The following is a 19,077-nucleotide window of genomic DNA, read 5'->3' on the forward strand; positions in this document are numbered from 1 at the left end:
GAAATTTTGAATTCCCTCATCTTGCAGTGAAAATAGGCCAAGTGTTGGATATGAATGGAAAACAAGTGATTTTCTCCACCCGCTTGAAGGAGTTTTAGCTTGGAAAGGTGAAGGATTTTGTTTGAATCATCAAAAGCGCTCCTGTCCCTCTCTGAAGGACTAGGGCGAAAAGGCTTATTTGAGTCATTCTTGACCTTGTTTGGTCAAATTGAAACATCAAAGGCATGGTGGAGGACAAAATGAACGTGATAGAGCATCCAGACTTGATTAAAGAAAATGAAATGATGGAGTTTTTACCTAGAAGGGTAAATTCGCTCCTGTCCCTCACCAAGGGTCCAGGGCGAAATTCTTTATATCCACATTTTTAGACCTTTCTTGGACTTGAACTCTTATTCATGGCGTGTAACAAGATGAAATCTTCCCTAGCAAAGACATTTCATGGTGAAAGATGAAGCATTTTGGCCTAGAAGACAAAGTTCTCTCCTGTCCCTCACTGAAGGTCCGGAGCTTGATTTCCAAATTTGCACTGTTCTTGTAGGATCAAAGTGATTTTATGATTGGAAGAGATCAAGGAAAGCATGTTTTGTCCATTGAATATAATTTGAGTAGTCAACAGAGGAGGAAATCAACCCAAATGACAAAAGGCACTCCTGTCCCTCACTGAAGGACCATGGCGTTTTTTGAAGATTCTCCTCTTTGTTTGAATTTTTGAGGCAAAGCCTGACTTGGATAGGAGGGAGAAATGATGTTTTATACCTCAGATGCGATTGGGGGTTTACAGAACAAGGAAATGTATCTAGAAGGCAAAAGGCGCTCCTGTCCCTCTCCAAGGGTCCAGAGCGATTTTCTAAAAATGCAATTTTCTTGCAAAGACAAGGCAAGTTTTGTGATTGAAATGAATGGAAGAAGGCATGTTTAGCCCGTTGAAGATAATTTGGAAGGCTAACAAGGGACAGATAAGCTTAAAAGTGAAAAATCGCTCCTGTCCCTCTCCAAGGGTCCAGAGCGATTTTCTAAAAATGCAATTTTCTTGCAAAGACAAGGCAAGTTTTGTGATTGAAATGAATGGAAGAAGGCATGTTTAGCCCGTTGAAGATAATTTGGAAGGCTAACAAGGGATGGATAAGCTTAAAAGTGAAAAATCGCTCCTGTCCCTCTCTGAGGGACCAGGGCGAAAAACATATTATCTAGCCTTTCTCTCCAAGATTAGACAAATCTAAGCCAAGGCGCAGGTTTGAAAGGATGTTTAAAATACCTTGAGGTGGAATTGAGATGCAAGGACCACAAATTTTGATGATAATAAGGAAAATCGCTCCTGTCCCTCTCCAAGGGTCCAGGGCGAAATTTCCAAGTATGCCCATTTACCTTACATTTTGAGATGATATTTTTGTTTCCAAGACTCAAGAGGGAGTGAAGTGTGATGTTCTACGCCTTGAGGGTAATTTGAAGATTGAAGCAATCAAGAATTTGCACAAGGCAAAAGGCGCTCCTGTCCCTCTCCAAGGGTCCAGAGCGATTTTTACAAAATCAACAATTTCCCTCCAAGATTACGCTAAGGCAAGGTTGTGCAAGATGAGAAATGTCTTCTATAACATGGTGAACAAAGACTTGACTTTTAAAATTTGATAATCCTAGCCTAAAATGCAAAAAGCGCTCCTGTCCTTCACTGGAGGACCAGGGCGAAAATCTTTAGAAAATCAATTTTGCCTTGCAAAAGCAAGTTGAGCATGCATTGAATGGACGAAGGGGATCATTGCTTACCCCACAACGAGAATCGATAAATAAAAGGTGAAGGATTAAGACCAAAAGTGGAAAATCACTCCTGTCCCTCTCCAAGGGTCCAGGGCGAAAAAGTCCTAAAGGCTCTTTCCTCCTAGAGATCAAATGAATTAAACTTGAGACTCCAATTAAAAATGCCATTTTAAAAGCCTAGACGAAGTTTTGAACGTGGAAAATAAGGAATGCAAGGTCTAAATTAAAAGTTCGCTCCTATCCCTCTCCAAGGGACCAGGGCGAAGTTAGTGGCATCCATTATTTTTTACCATATTTGGGCGTTAATATCCTCCAAATCGCATTAGATGCCAAAATTGCCAACTTCAAAATATTTGAAAAAATTAATTAAATTGGCATTTAATAAAAGGCGCATTGGTATTTAATAAATTAATTTTGAGCCTTAGAAAATCGAATTTTTATTATAAAGGCATTTAAAATTAATTTTTGTGAAATTAAAATTAAAAATGGAGCGCTTGGAGGCTTATTTTCATTTATTTTATCAAGTCGGCCTCTCCTTTTTGCAATTTTATTTATTTTTTTGGCCTATTTTGCCAAGTCGGCCTATGGGAGGCAAAATGGTAAGCACCCTATATAATAGGGATGTTTTGATCAAGTTTAATCAATCATTCACTCATTACTTCAAGTGCGAATTTGGAGAGCAAGAGGAAGTGCGAAAGCTGGTCTATTTGAAGCGAATTTATCCTAAGTATTGAAGACTAGAGGTGGTGGAGTTGATGCTTGTGAAGACTAAAGGAGGTGCATTTTGCTAAAGGGAGAGCTTTGATCTACATTTTTGCCTAGCGAATTCTCCTATTTTTGCATCATTTCTTAGAATTAGTACTCAAGTGGAGGTATGGCAAGATCATCCTAGTCCCAATGTTGAAGATTTGAATTTTGCACTTTGTTTTGAGAATTCTAAGTTTGATGTAGTTAATTAGGAAATGATAACTCAAGATTTATCATGAAGTTTCCTAATTAAAATCTTAAATCTTCCTTTCTACTTTATATTTTACGCTTTAAGGTATATTACTCATTATGAAATGTTGTGTAGGTGTCAAGATGGCGACTCCAAAGGCAGGAGCATCTACTAGTCGTCCAGCTCTCATGAAGGAAGATCAGAGGAATGAAGAATTGGAGACCAAGATTATGTCCAAGTGGAGCAATATTGGAGATACCAACTTGGGAAACTTCAGTGTCAGGAAGTTTTGAGAGGTCCCTTACATTGGCAAGCCATCACCTGTCACAAAGAGAATAATTGAAAGTGGCATCATCAAGGCGGCCGGTTTCCCTCCAGCGGTCCAGTGTCATGAGTTGATGATCGAGTGTGCCCGCCATTATGACTCACAATCAAGATCAATCGTATCCAAGGAAGGGAACACTTTGGCTTACCTTTCAGAGGAGGCTATAAGTGAAGCTCTCCATCTTCCAGAGCATAAAGATATGATTTACAAAAGCCTAGAAGGAGCCAGGTCAATGTATGAAGATGATCCAGACACTTGCTTGAGCATCATCAATAAGAATTGGTTACTCAAAAGTCGTCCTCGCCTGAGCAAGATTCCCAACACACCACATAGGATCGACTTCCAGGAGGAGTACAGAGATTTGATAACTTTGCTCAATCGAGTTACAAGGGCTCCTCAAGCCTTCTACTTTGAGAAGTGGATGTTCTACTTCATCCAAGTGATAGTCCAAGGGAAAGGAACGATTCATTGGGCTAGAATTATTAGCCATTGCCTGGACGTGCAGTTTAGAAGATTAAAGCCTACCAGGTCGTTTCACATGAGCTCATACGTCATATATGCCTTGATCAGGAGTTTTGAATATGCAGGGCTACCTCACAGAGGAGTGATCGGAAGAGGACCCGGAGAAGTGAGAGTTTGTGACTCTTATGTTCATTTGCATCATCCACCTGGAAGTGACTACAAGGTAGTCAATGATACCTTCACGATGAACATCACTAGGATATTGCAAGGCGGGATTCACAATCGACTATCTCTAGATGCACAAGAGCTTGTAAAGAGGTATGGTGCTTGGTTCATCCAGTTTCAAAAGTTTACATATATCAGAGTTCATGGGTGTCCTTCGCCTCCCTACATGTTGCCGAGGTATCCGACAGACAGGATAGTGCTACTTGAGGTGACTAGGCAGTTGGCAGCTTATGCGAAGACATTTAGACACAGGCATGGAAGTGGAATTCCCGTGCCCATCATATTGGGGAATTCAGTTGAGGTATGTCCTAATGCTCAAGCCTTGGATGATGCAGAGAAAGAATTGGCTTTATATTCATTCACGTTCTTTGCCTTGAGGGAGAATTTTGATCCTTATGGGTATATGGAAGAGACAGTTGGTAGGAAATACAAGCACGAATTTCAGGTAGAGGACTTTTGGATGAATCTCTCAAGTGATTTAGAAGTGAAAAGAAAGATGCATTCCAGATTGCCTTTAGATTTCATCAGGAAGTGCAAGGTTTACAGAGTGGCCGATCAAGCTCAGGACAGTGGCAGACATCTCCAGTCATCTTATGACAGAGAAGACAAAGCAGTGAAGATAGATTGGAACGAGCCTGAGGTTTCAGACTTGAGAGCTTTGATGGCCCCAGTTTTGTCATGTACTCGCAGATGGGTGGATGTACAACATCAAAAGTTAAGAGAACAAAACGTACCAATGACTTTTACTTTGGAGGAAAGACCAGAAGAAGGAGGAGCAGGCGCAAGTGAAAGCAATTCTCACCCTAGAGGCACAACGAGGAAAGAAAGACCTGAGAAAAGGGAACCCTCCAAGAAAAAGCAAGAGGCCAATCGAGATCGCTCATCAGGGACATCTTCTCGACATGAAAAAAGGACAAGTCAAGTTGAAGGACAAGAGAAGACGTTGCCTGAGGTGGATGAATCTATGGAGTCGATGTTACAAAATGATAAACCTAGAAAGGGACAGGCACCTCAGCATTCATCAAGTCAATCTCCCCAAGTCAATGAGCTACATGAAGAGAAGAATGATGATGAAGTGACATCTCCTCTCCGAGAGGACGAACCATTGCTTAAGGAAATACAAGTTAAAGAGACAAGATCCGCCATTCCAGATTGGTTGAAGGAGAGATTGACAAGGGTAATTGTGATTGAGGATGAGGATGATGTAATTGACTTAGAGAGCCTTATAGGAAATTCTCAAGAGACAACGGAGAAGAAGAAGGCCACCAAGATGTCCAAGGTGATCAGAGATGAGACAGGGTCTAGGAAGTTGCAGATAGCTACACCAGTAGTGGACAAGTATGAAGGTGAAATCCTTGCAGAAGAGTATGATGTAGAAACATTTGAGCTTGGTCCACTCACTGCTGAACAAGCACTGGATGAGGCAACCGATTCGTTTGAAGTACTTAAAGACAAGCTTAAGGAAGAAATGGAAAAGAATAGAAAGCTTGAGAGAGAGGTCGGTGCTTGGAGAGGTTACTTTAGCCATCTCAATCAGCCCTTGGGACGTCAGGATCTAGCAGTGTCTCCTGTGCAGGCACTTCCCCTTGAATCAGTTGGCGAGGCAGAGAGGGTCAAGAGCTTGGTTCAGCTTATGAGCTCTTGGATTGACAAATCCCACACAGTAGCCGTTGAATTTACAACAAGAATGATGCAGACAATCCACCGAGCTATCTAGGTCCTTGAGATCGTCCACAACCTAATGATAACGGTAGCCACTTTTGCTCACACTAGAGATGTTATCATTCCTGTTCTGCAAGTGATTAGGCAAACACCAAGGAAGATCCTAGCACAAGAAAAGATAATGGATGGAGGAGCTCATAATTTACTTCAGTGGTCAACTCTACTCCAGATGAAGGAGGTTCTTTTCGAGGACATCAGCACCAAATGCAATCAAGTTGAGGGCATCATCCATCCAATTCAAGATAAGGTGTTTGAAGTGTTGTGTACCATTCTTGCCAGGAGGATCGAAGTTGAGACAGATGTGGACCTCCAAGAGTTGGAAGAAAGAGTCAAGGTCATCTTTTGCAAAGATGAGAATGTCATCACAAATGAACAACGGGATCTAATGTTCACTACTATGCTCCTGATTGAGAAGATCAAAGAACTCGAACCTGGATGGGAAGCTGCTCTTCTCAAGGCCTTTGATCAGGTTATCCATTTAGAGGAACGAATGAGGAATCTTCTCGAGATTCCTATTGCTGAGATTGAAGGAATTGTGTCCAAATTCGTTGCATATGCTAAGAAGGAACATTGGAAGGAAAATAAGGTTCTAGAAGAGAGGTTGTTATAAAATGATGTGGCATCTTAATTATCATTGGTCTATGTTCCCTCGATTTTTGTGCCAATTAAATATTTGGCTATGCATTTAATAATGTTCAACTAAAAAGGGAACTTTTTGTAACAAACCCTAATTAGGGTTTAGGTGTCAAAATCTCAGCCGTTGATCTTCTTTTGATCTGAGCCGTTCATTGTAATTGAGGATGCTATATATACCCTCACTCATTTTCATTTTATCATTAGCAATTAGAAATTAGAAGATTAGAGCTTTTTGAGAGAAGAAAGTTATTTTGTAGCAAGATTGAGCATTGAAGAAAGAATTTCAAACAATTGTTGTCTATTTTGGCTTTGAGATCAATAAAATATTGAAGTTATGGTGTTTTATTGCAATTCTTGTGGCTATCTTCATGGTTGTTTACTTTCTTGAATCATTCTCAGTCGAAGTAGTATTTAGGTTTGAAGGACTAAGTGTTGGGCTTGATCTTTGGTGAGATTCACGTTCCAAACCACTAGCTTCTTACTGATTGTAAGGATGCCTTGTGTGGTCAACTGGAGATATTTGGATTGCTTGAACCTTCAATCATTATTGAACTATCGATATGTATCTTTATGGTAGTATCTATAATTCTTGATGCTTTGAAAAATCACTAATCACCTTAGAAGATCGCATCAATTCCAGTAGAGTTGTAATTCCTTGGCAATACTGAAATTGGTAGAATCTTACCAAGTCTAGCCTACATTGAGTCATTCTTAGGATTAGATTAGAATTCATCTCTTGCAAACCCTATCTTTTGATCTTTTTTTGGAAAACCGGTTAGCTTTAGGAGAATCCTGTTCCTGCAACTTGAAAACGTAAGGCCCCTTGAAGAAACAACATTTACAACGACCACTGGTGCTTATCCACACGTAGAGATCCTACAACGGAGGACCTTGAAGTCACCCTGATTGATCCTTTCTCACGACATCTTCAGCATTCAGAGGCTTTATTCAAGAGAGGATAAGGTACCCTTGGGTATTTTATTCTGTGTTTGATAGTGTACAAAATACACGTCAACAGTAGCTCAATCAGGAAGCCAAGTAGCTCAAGCACACAACTAAGTAGCTGATGAAAATCTAATCAGCAGCTTGACTAGTATTTCATTCCAATTCTCTTTACAACAAACCTTTGACATCGATGACGAAATATTCAACAGTATTATATTAATCATAATGTCCTTGAGCGACCAAATTAGGGCAACAGGGTTCAAAACTAAGTCTGGTTAAAATTGAAGACTTCAAGAGTAGAAGATTTAGAGTGCCTAGTTCTAAAGCTAGAAACACAAAAAATTAAAAACACTAAACAGAACAAAACAAGGGGTGTCAAACTTAAGGTGGGAATACAGGTAGAATGTAGTTTTTCATATGCTTACAAAGCCTTCTATTACTAAGGGGTAATTATGTTCACTACAGGATCTCTTGAGCATTGTATACGTTATTTTTATGGTATTCTTGAGGCAGGTATGATCTACATGATCATCCTAGTCATAGAGTACACAATTTAAGCCAACAACAAACTCAGGTATACCAGATATAATTTTGGTGTTAGCTCAAAATCAAGTATCATTTATAATTTTTTTTTATCTAAGACCTAATTGATATAGTTTTCTAAAATGCATATTTGATCATCAAGATATTTCTCAGGTAGAATTCACATTATTTGCACTGAGTTTTAAACTTTAAAGCTTATAATTTTGAAAGAGTCTCAAGTTTCTTAAAAACTGGTACTGGTGTGGTTTAGAGCTTACATTTATAGCATAATTACTTGGTTCTATTTGGCGTGCTGCTGGTTTGGCATATTTTGATTATGGTTCTCAATGTCTGTTACCAGGTACATACAGAAATATTCTTTAGTGATGGCTCTATTTGGAGGCCTCACAACTCAAAAGAGAAGCTTGAAAAGCATTTAAAAGCAACAGGTAGTAAAGTATATACTCGCTTTCCTCCAGAACCAAATGGATATCTTCACATAGGCCATGCAAAGGTATTCTTAGAGCTTCATTTCTTACATGGTAAACCAATGAACTTGAAATTCTTTGTTTAATGGAGGTTGTCCTGAAGCTGAATTTGGTTTTCTTCGTTGCATTCAGGCCTTATTTGTAAGCTTTGGCTTAGCCCAAGAAAGAAATGGGTGTTGCTATTTAAGGTAAGGGTGATCTGTAACACCAGTCCTGCAACTAGGTGGTTCTCTTTGATGCAATAAAATGTTTAAGAAAATGCTGCTTCTATTCATTATTTATGTAATATTTTTTTTGTTATTTTATATTATCACAAACTACTATAGAAGTGTTACGTGTACAGTAGTATGCTCTGCATCTGATGTTACATTTGTTTTGCATTGCATAGGTTAGTTTTTATCATTGTTATTTCTGTTAATTGAGATTTATGTATTATTCATGGATACAATGGATCTACTCGTCATTTCTAATTTTTTTTGTGAAATTATCAAGACTTGTTAAAATACAATACTGCAGCATAGGCATGTGTTTCTTTTTGCTTGATAACCATTTTTAGATAATCTTGTTATATTGAAACATTGGCAGAATCTGTAGAGAGCTTGTTTGTGGTAACTTTCTAGTAGTAGCCAAGTTCAGAAAATTGTTTCCTCAAGTTGCTGTGATTTGTCACTTGTGCTTCTAGTGTTTGATTACTGATGGAAACATAGCCAAAAACTTAAAAAGAAATTTCTGTAAGATTAGATTTTGCATGTAATGGTACTTTTTTCTAAAGTTAATCAAATATTAGCAGCGGTTTTTAATAGATCAAATATTAAAGGTAAGATCATATATAAGAAGTAATGCTATTGAATTAAATATAAACAACCAATGTAGCTATAATATATAATAACTTGGCAAGAATAATAAAGTCAGTTGTTAACACAATAAATTGAATAACATAGCCACATAACTCAATCATATTATCACCAAAATCATATATTATATTATCAATATCTTTTATCATTAAGGGTTTTTAACCTTTTTAATACTTATTTGTATCTTGAATACTTGTAATGGTCATTCTCACTCTAAGAAGACTTCAATGGTCTTGGCCCTCATAGCTATGGCACATCGAGGAGGAACAAAGCACACTACATTGCTCTACACAAGTGCAGATTCCACAGGAACAATGCTCAATAAAAGTGCAAATACCCAAGCCCTAGCCAGGACAATCCCAAGTGCACTTTGTACCCTAGGTTGGACACACACTATGTTCATGATTTTCATATGTAGTTATTAATTCATGCAATTACATTATGTGTGTTATTTGTGAAACAACATTATCAGCAGATGTCCGCTTACGACAAGCTGCTTTTGGATATCTTGTTTTTAAATTTCTTCAATTTACTATGAGAAACTTGTCCCTTACATACAGGACATCTTTAGAATCACAGCTTGTTGCCTTTCAGGTTATAGAGTTTTGAAGTTCTAATTGTGATGAAGATATTGAACTTCAGGAGGAATATACAAAGGACTTTAGTGGATATTCTGAGATTTTACATTTCTAGTTTTATATATTTACCTGCTAAAGTGCAATAGTCCATTGGAGGTAATTATTGAGGCATTCGTACAAGGGATGATGCCATCTAGGGTTACAAAGCAAAGTTGAGACGAGGGCTCTCCAAGTGAGAGGGAGCATACTGCTAGGGGATTTTGTTGTAAATCTCAGGTCAGTCATATTCTTGTCTAGGGCTCAATCTTATGACAACAGTTCCATTGTGATTTTGGATCTTGCAATTTCAGACATATGAGGACCATACTAGTAAATGAGAGTCTCTTGAAGCTAGATATCTTCTATTATTGGGTCCATGTGAGCAAGGGATGCTTCCGTGATAGAGGGAGAAACTAAGAAGATATGCTTCGATTGATATCCGAGAATCTTGGTCACATTGATTCAGAGGGAGTGGACTATGTCGAGATGATTTCTCTAGTGATTAGTCAAAAGATTATGATTCATGGGATGGAGTCCCATGTAGACTAAGAGGCCCTTTATGCTGACTCCTAAGTCATGATATTTCTGGATAGATGAATACTTGATGAGCTTGGAATACACCAAGAGTGATGCAGACTCCAACCTTGTATTTCATGAAAGGTCAAAGCATGTGGAGGTCAAAGCATGTGGAGGTCAAGTGGAAAGGTATGTTATTCAATTAAGAAACATTAGTACTAATGAATTGACGACAAACATTCTCACCAAGCCTTTCTCCAGAATAAAGTTTGTGTACTTTCGAGATAAGCTTGGTATGGTGGAAAATGTAGCCCCAGTTGAGATTGAGTCTTGGCTTGTTTATTATACTAATGTATTCTTTCTTATTATAAGATGTTTAAAGTGTAAACTCTTATTAATGCAACTTATTAATCTGATATGGTTCATGATTAGTGTCATGTGTGTGACTCCATGACAACATTGGTTTAGTGCTTGATGAGCCCTTGTGAACATTATTGTGAGGTGACGATCTCTCAATAATGAACACTTGTACATCTGATCATTATCGTAAGGTGACGATCTTATGATATTGATTGTTACGATATTGATTGATCATACCATTATGATGGATATCATGGGGCGTGATATCTATGGATATGTCATAATGGTTTATATCTCTAAGTAGTAATATCTATGGATATGCCATAATGGTGGATATTATGAGATGTGATATTAGTGGATAAGCCATAGTGGTGGATATTACATAAAAGAGATATTCATGGTGGATATTATGTGATATAATATCCGAGGACATGCCATGAGTTAATATCCTTAAAATGCCATAATGGTGGATATCATGAGTCGTGATATCCGTGGACATGCCATAATGGTGGATATTACATTATTTGATTATAGTGGGTATCATGCGACGTGATATCCGTGGATATGCCATAACTTCTGATATCATGGTGAGGTGATATCTCTCACACAATAAATGGAATTATTGTGTTCACTATAAGGTGTTATTACTTATTGAAGGAAAGAAGGATATCCTCCCTAGCTAAGACGGAGTGTTAGAAATATGTAGCTTTGGTCGGATTTATATATTAATCTTGATCTCTATCCTTCATTTATATTTGACTGCATAACTGGCATACTATAATCATTATTGAATGACCGTTTAATCATTTATATCGGCAATCTGTTAACTGTTTATATATATATATTTGACTCTATACATAGTCGATAACATAACTGTTATCGACTATGTATGGTATCGACTATATTATATGATCGTCGATTGCTATTAATGATTGTTCTAATTAATATTGATTATTACTCTTGTCGGTTTTATTATTGCCGACTTGTTTGCTAGACTTCAATGTGTTTAAGGTTCGGTTGCTTTGCTATGGCTGGATGTGGCTCCACATAAGAGTCACGACTCTATGTGGAATCACGTCGGTTCCACATAGAGTCGCGACTCTATCTGGTCCGACCCACTATCATATATTATCGACTATGGATTCAGTCGATAGCATAATGAACAATTCAAATACTTACAACATTAGCAATCGACCCCTGCAGTTTTCGGATTACCTTGTGTATTGTTGACAGTGAATAGTCGATAACAATATATGCAGAAATAAGTAAGTAGATTACTTTGTGTATTATTGGCAGTGAATAGTCGATAACTCTATGTATATATACTCTGCACATTGAATCATAAAGTAGTTTGGAGTATATCTATCAAATAAGTAACAGTAAAATTAAAATATACCATATATATAAATCTGGTCTAAATTTAACATTTGAAAGGGACACAACCTTTCAGAATCAGATCTGCAGTTCTTATTTAAATCAGATCTGCACTTCTGATTCCCAATTATGCCCCCTTCAAATGAGTTATCTTCTCCCTTTTATACCTCATATTTGAGTGGGTCACAACTTATCATTTCATGCCTTTTGACCATTCATTAACTTATTTAAGCTTTAATTATATTTAGTTATATTCTTTTATATTTTAATTTTAATTTTATTTTTTTATTCTTTTGCATTTTAATTTTATTATTATTATTTATTATTAAATCCTATTATCAGAGTTGGGACATTACATATCTTTAGTTCTCAATTGTTTCCGTTATGGAAAGATCTTCATTAATTGCTTATATAAGGAGTATTCCTCTCCTTTGTTAATATAACAATCAATTATTATTTCAGATCCTTTGTTTCATAAATTGCCGTTCTATTTTTTTGAAAAGGTATATCTTTCAAAATAGTTGCCTCATCCATTCTCATCAAATAGGTCAGTAAAATTAGAACTCTATTTTTAGTTGACTATAAATAAAGATTCAAACACCTTTAAGCAACCATGTCTTTGTGTTATTAGGCAGCTCCCTCTGCTTTAGTCACCTTGTTTTGCTGTCTTGGCTTCTCAATTTAACTTTTCTTGCCTATGGTTTGCTATTCGTATGAAGCCCATTCTAGAGGCATGTGCTAGCCATGAGGCATGCGTATACTGAATAATTAAAAAAAGGACCACAAAAATGTTGCCCATATAGGCATGCATCTATTTATTGTCATATGCCTCACCTAAGTAGGCATCTTCAACTAAAATTTGTTTTGTTAATATTGACGCGTACTGAACTTGCATGTGCGTATAGATTAGCATTTGCTCATATTCAATTAGATGTGTTACTAGGTAAAAACCTTTTTTTTTGGCATTTTGACAATCCTTTTGTTTGCTTAGGTGCTCATTTCTTGTTGGGACATGTTTGAGCAAGACATCAAAATTTATTTGAAAGACGCGTACTGAACTTGCATGTGCATATAGATTAGCATTTGCTCATATTCAATTAGATGTGTCACTAGGTAAAAACCTTTTTTTTGGCATTTTGACAATCCTTTTGTTTGCTTAGGTGCTCATTTCTTGTTGGGACATGTTTGAGCAAGACATCAAAATTTCTTTGAAAATTTCAAGTGTTCAAAGTGTTGTGCGCTAATGCTGAAGCACCCAAGAAAAATAAATCTCTTTGTATGCGCATGTTTCCTACTCATACTTGCATCTAAAAATGTTTAAACTCTTGCCCACTTTCTTGAAGTGCATCTTAAATCTCTTTTCTTAGAGTGTGCACCAAGCTCCCAAAACACACCTTCATTCCATTCTTGACACATCCTAGGGATTGTTCATGCACTTGTAGTCTTGTATTTGTTTGTGTTTGGATTTTATAAAAAAGGAACATGCCCTTTATGTAAGGCATGCACTTTAACTGTTATGTGTGCTTGTAAACAAATGATTCTGCCCTTTGAAGGTACTTTTAAATTGTTGGTCATGTGTCTATGTCCATTCTTGTGTGCCCTTGGAAGATATGTTTTTTGGTGCCTTGTTTAGGTGCATACCAATGTGTAGGCACACGTCTTAGCTTTATCTCTACAAGAAATCACATCTACAAAAGTGTGTGTCCTCACCTCAACACACTTGTACGTTAATCATTGTCCATGCCTGTTACTGCCAAGATTTCCTTGTATTGGCATGCATACATACATCGGACTCGAAATTTGTTAAAAACTGCCTTCTTTGTAGAAAAGTATGTGTGTGTGTTTTTTTTAGACACACCTGCATCATTGACTTGCTATGCTTAGGTGTGTGCCTAAACATTCTATTTAAAATTTTCTAAAATTTCTTGCTCTTCAATGTGGAGCATGACTCCTTTTGTGTATGTGTCTGAACATAATCATCATATCTGTCATTGGCGCGTTGATGTTCTTAGATGTGCACCTGTAGCTTGTCTTTAGGAATTAGCCAAAATTTGGATTCCAAGGCCTCTTTTCATCCATCAAGGTTGATGTCTTAAAGAGTCTCATTGCATGATCTTGCAAGGTGTTAGAAAAGATCAAACAAATCATGAGAAGTCAATAAAGATTCCACAAGACTTGATTGTGACAGACTTGATACAAATACAGACGTTTCATATGGGTGCAACATTGTTATGACTAACCCTACACACATTGCAAGCTAGGTTATGCTCTTTGATCGTTAAACAACTGTGGAAAATCTGTTCTTGCCTTTGTATATTCTCTTTTTTTTTGCCTTTTTCTTCCATATACTCAAACAAATATGAACCGAGCTGATCCATTTTTGGGGATTTTAGATAGAAACTTAAAATGAAGTAAAGAAAAAGGGAGGCCTCCTCCTGAGGGATTTTGGAAGTTGAATTTTGGTGCAGTTTCTCATGGTAATTGTGGTCTTGTGGGAACAGGCATGGTGATTTCACTGATTTGTGATTCTTTGGTAAGTTTATTTAAAAAAGGTTTATTTTAGGATCACAAAAGAAAAAATGAAGTGGAATTGGAGGCTTTGATTGTAGGGTTTGACTTGTCTAAGGTGGAAGAGTGTAGGAGTTTGATGATTGAAGGGGATTTGACAAATGTGATCAAGGGCTTGGAAAAAGTGTATTGTGTTAATTGGAAACTTAGAGGTGGCTTTTAGAAGCAGCAATTCATTTTTGTAAACATTTTGAATCCACTTTCTTTACCCATTTCTTTTGCAAATGTTATGGGTTGGCAGATAGGCTGGCCAGCAAAGGAATCGACTTAAATCCTTTTACAACCCTTGTTTGTTCTAGGGTGGTGGATTGGGATGGTTTGGAAGAACTGTAAAACTAGAAAAGCTGTTGCAATAATCATTTCTTGATGCCATTCATACTCTCTTTCACTTGGCAACCCCTAAGGTGAGTATTGACTTTTTGGCTTGTTTTTCTTTAGGTGTCCGTTGATAATGATTTAATGGGAGCTTAGATTGACACGTATGATGCTTTTTTTCTATAGCATGCACTTCCTATTCTTGCAGTAGATGGTCTGATAGGTTTTTGTGCTGGCTTTTGATCTGGGCTTGATTGTTTTCCAAACAGTGGGATTTTGTGTTTGATGTGCATGTTGGTTGAGGTGTTGTTGTTTCTTTAGGTTCTGTGGCTTGTTGCAAGCTGGCCAATAGTAGTAGGGATCCATTCAAGTGGGGTTATGTCTCTGCTCACTGTTTACACAATATCTTCTGTTGTCCAAACTTCATTGTTCTCAATCTGGTTAAGAGTACTTCGGGAAAAGAGGTTATTGAGGAAAAGGGATAGGCAGTGCATAAAAAAAGAATGAGCAGCAACCAAATTGTGAAATTTTGATTGCCTAGAACCAACCCATGCCAGGAAAGACAAAATCTTGGCCCCTTTAAGAAGTTGGTCAATTGCCACGTGGAACAACGGCCATCAACAAAACACAAGATTGTTGCATATCTATCTGTCATTGATTATATTTCTAGAAGCAATGGTAAATGCATGACCAAATTCTCAACTTATGACTTACCACCAAAGGCCTCTAGAATGTTATCATGTTGCACGTAGCAGTGTAAATAGTGCCTATAGCAGGTCCTAATATACCTGCAACAACTTCTTATGTGCTTGTCATGGTCTCAAAACAACTGCAGCAACCTCCGATGTGCCTACAGCACACTATTGAACACCTGCAAGAGTCTAGAATAATGCCTGCAGCAGCTCATAGGTGGCCTTTAGCAATTAATTTCACACTTATAGAAGCCTCTACACGCCTATAGCAACCTGTAACAGTCCTCTGAGTTTTTATGTTTGATGAAAATCCTTCTACACACAAAAAAACTAAAACTAAATAAAGATGATTATATAAAACATATTCTACTATTGTTTTCGGTGACATGGGATTGCTTGTGGACTCAGATACTGCTAAATCACTAATGGTTCCTTGCGCTCCTGTGCAATTGTTATTGTAGCTTGTCGAGTTCTTTTTGAGGAGGTGAGGGGGTGGTTGGAGCTTTTTGCTCCTATCTAAGAATGCGATGTTGATAGAGCAGGATGAGGAAGACGGTGCCAAGGAAGCTGATAACAGGGAAGGTCTGAAGATCTTGGCTGGTGCTCGTTTGGTCAAAGTTAGAATTAGCTTGGATCAAGACATAGCTGTGGGATGTAAACATTGTTTTAGACACTTGAAATTACTTTCTACCTTGACTTGCTTTGTAGTGAAGTGTTTGTTGGTTTCTCACAACAAAAGAACACCATAAGTCACCAATGCTTATATCCGTCCTCGATTGTTGGGTGGACAATTGGAGAAAGCCATTTAAAAGGTTTGAAATTATTCGTGGAGTCAAATTTGAGGCTTTAGGGCAGTCTGCAGGGAATGGTGATTTTTAACCTAAGTCTGTGATTGTGGTGGCTGAGGGTCGGAACAGCTGAATGGTTGAAAGGGTTGATGAGGTCAAAGATGATGTTGGAGTTGGGGTGTTTCAGAACTTCCTTAACAAGCCTGTTATCTGATGGGTTCTTGTTTTGTAATGTTTTGCTCCCAGTAGGCTTACTACTTCGGTTTACAATTGCCCATGGCTTGCTGCGCTGTTGCATGGGTTGTTCATGTAGGCTGTTTATTTGTTTCTTGTGTTGTTCTGTAATCTTTTGCTCGTTTCCTGGGCTGGGGCCCCTGTACCACTACTATTAGTATTACCTAAAAGAATAAAATGAACTGAGCTGATTGGATAGCAGAAATAAAGTTAGTATATTCAAGACATATATACACGCTTATCTAGTGAAATTTTGAACGTCTCGAGGAAATAAAGTATATTAGTTGATAGTAAGTGTCATGTCCCCTTTCTAGAGTGGACATCGGAGACGGAGGAGTTGGCCTATCATTGGAGTCTCGTAGGCTAGCAGAGGTTGATTGGGACTCATTCAGTGTATATAGTGATTGGATTTTGGCTTTACAGGCAGTTTGGAGCCAGTTTGGAGCAGTTCCTAGATTTTAGGGGGTATCCCTAAATTTTAGGAGGTCGTGACAGTTGCCAGTCGTGAGGTTATTCATGACCTTTTAGATGGTTTCAGTTTCAAAGAGATTGGGCTTGTTTCCTAAATTTTAGGAACATCCCTAGATTTTAGGGATGAGACTACCAGTGAATCCTTGATTTCCGACTTCAGTCACAGACAGGTGATAGGATGATTTTAGGGTTTGTAATGTCAGTTGGGCATTTTGTGGCTATTTGGGTTATATTTTTAATATTTCCTAAGTTAGCGTTTAATAATTAAATAAGGCTAAGTTGTTAGCCATTTTGGAGTAATAAGGGGATTTTTGGTCTCATCTGGATGCGCATCCTATTGTGTGATAGCTCGTTGGAAAGATCTTGAAATTCTTTAAATCTTTCTCTTTGGTCTCAGGGCAATTCAGTGAGCGGATTTCTGTCTATGGGGAAAAAGGTCATTTTCTAGTAACATGACCACTATAAAATAAGAAATTATAACATTTCCACTAGACCACGCCAGTTGGAGACAATTAGGGTTCGATTTGCAATTGAGAGGGGTTATAAGGGGATAGGAGCTTCATTCTATGATTATCTTTTACACATTTTACATTTTGGATTTGAGATTTGGCTCTGGAAGAGCTTTTCAGCATCTGGGATGCCAACCCCAATGCCTTGCCTGTTTGGGACGTAGCCCCCAATACAGTGGTTTGGATTTGTTTGCAGCTATTAGCATCTTGGAGATTGTACGGCATTCTTTCTGGAGGTTCAGCAATTCTGACAGAGTTCAGCGTGGGGTTTGGGGTTTCTAACCAGTTGGGTGTACTTGGCAACCATACGGCTGTACCTGGCAGCCACTTTCCTTCCCACGTGCAGCACTTGGAGGGCTGGAATCTTGCCACAACTTCATTCCTAGTTATGTTACTCTTTCAGCATCCAGGTTGGAATTATTCCTGATTGTAATCTTCCTGAAATTATTGGAAATCTTCATCTGGTCAAATATTTGATTTTATATTCAGAAATCTGCCTTGAATCGAATTTGTTTTGGCTGTATATGAACTTCATTTTCAGTACTTTGTTCATGTACTTGTACTTCATTATTTACTTGTTGAAAAATCATCAAAATACAAAAAGAATTCAACCCTTCTGCAACTTCTGTCTATTTCTGAAAGAAAATATTAATAAGCAGGAAAAATCAATTTAAATAAATAAAAATTACAGCAGATTGGTAAAAGAGATCCATCAGGGATCTTTCAGTGGTATCAGAGCTTTGATCTTGCCAGCCTGTTGGGTGAAGATCAAGAGTTCTAATTCAGATTTGAGTTTAGTTTGGTTGAAAATCAAATTGGACATCATGACAGGGTTGTTTAGAAATAAACAAGCAGGAAAAGAATTTGAACAAACACCTTCAAGGAGTTCCAGACAGTCTAAGGGTACAACTCCTTCAACAAGTACAAGGAGAAGGTCTCCTGCCAAGACATTCAATGATATAGTTATGAACAACTATGATAAGTATTGCTCTCTTCCTAAAAAGATACGTGACCACCTTTCCTTCACACAATTCATGGGTGTACCAGTTGAAGATGACTTGATGTTTTCAAGTCCACGTCATCAACCAAGAACAAAACAAGAGTCAATTGAGAGCAAGGGAAGCAAAGGAAGAGGAGCAGATATGATGTTTACCAGTGAGATTGGTAGGAAACTATTTGAAGATTTTGAGAGACATGTAGATCCAATTGGTGCCTCTTTGGTTGGTTACAACGCTGTCCCATCATTTTTGGTGGAAGATGTGAAGGAAGAGTTTGTAACTTCAAGCAATACACAAGACATTCATGAGAGGTTTGATGAGTTTTCAGATTGCCCAAAGACTGATTTTGAATCAGCAATTGATGAAGAACATGAGGTTGAAATGGACAGCGTAAGTTTGGATTCATTTGTCACACTACTTCCTCTTCTCAATTGGGAAGACCATGAGGAAAGTCGAAATTTAATGGTGTGTAGTGAATCCAAAGATTTGTCACCACAGTATGATCATAATTCTAAAGTCCATAATAGCAGTTACATAACATATCTCCCTCAAGATATGACAGCCTTTGGTCATGAAGAGAATAGAGATTTGCATTCTACATTTGCGGGTGCTTATGGTACAAGCATGGGTTATGCTGATGCAAATAATACAACTCACCATAAGTCTGATTTTGTGTACTTTGGGGCAGCTGATATAAAACATTGCCAAAAGTTGAACGAAGATTGGTTACATAGAGCTGCCCAAGCAAAAACGCTTGCTGCCCAAGC

General features: G+C 37.8%; 1 protein-coding gene across 2 annotated transcripts in view; it reads left to right on the top strand.

The window, feature by feature from the left end:
* The window catches only part of LOC131067960 (glutamine--tRNA ligase), a 97,173-nt gene that overhangs the window by 54,497 nt on the left and 23,599 nt on the right, over positions 1 to 19,077 (top strand). For both annotated transcript variants that reach the window (XM_058003129.2, XM_058003130.2), the window contains exons 10-11: positions 7,888 to 8,040; positions 8,147 to 8,202. In XM_058003129.2, coding sequence (XP_057859112.2) covers positions 7,888 to 8,040; positions 8,147 to 8,202 — 209 coding nt within the window. The remainder of the gene's footprint in view (positions 1 to 7,887; positions 8,041 to 8,146; positions 8,203 to 19,077) is intronic.

Source organism: Cryptomeria japonica, chromosome 6 (genome assembly GCF_030272615.1).
Source record: "Cryptomeria japonica chromosome 6, Sugi_1.0, whole genome shotgun sequence".
In the NCBI taxonomy this organism is placed as follows: domain Eukaryota; kingdom Viridiplantae; phylum Streptophyta; class Pinopsida; order Cupressales; family Cupressaceae; genus Cryptomeria; species Cryptomeria japonica.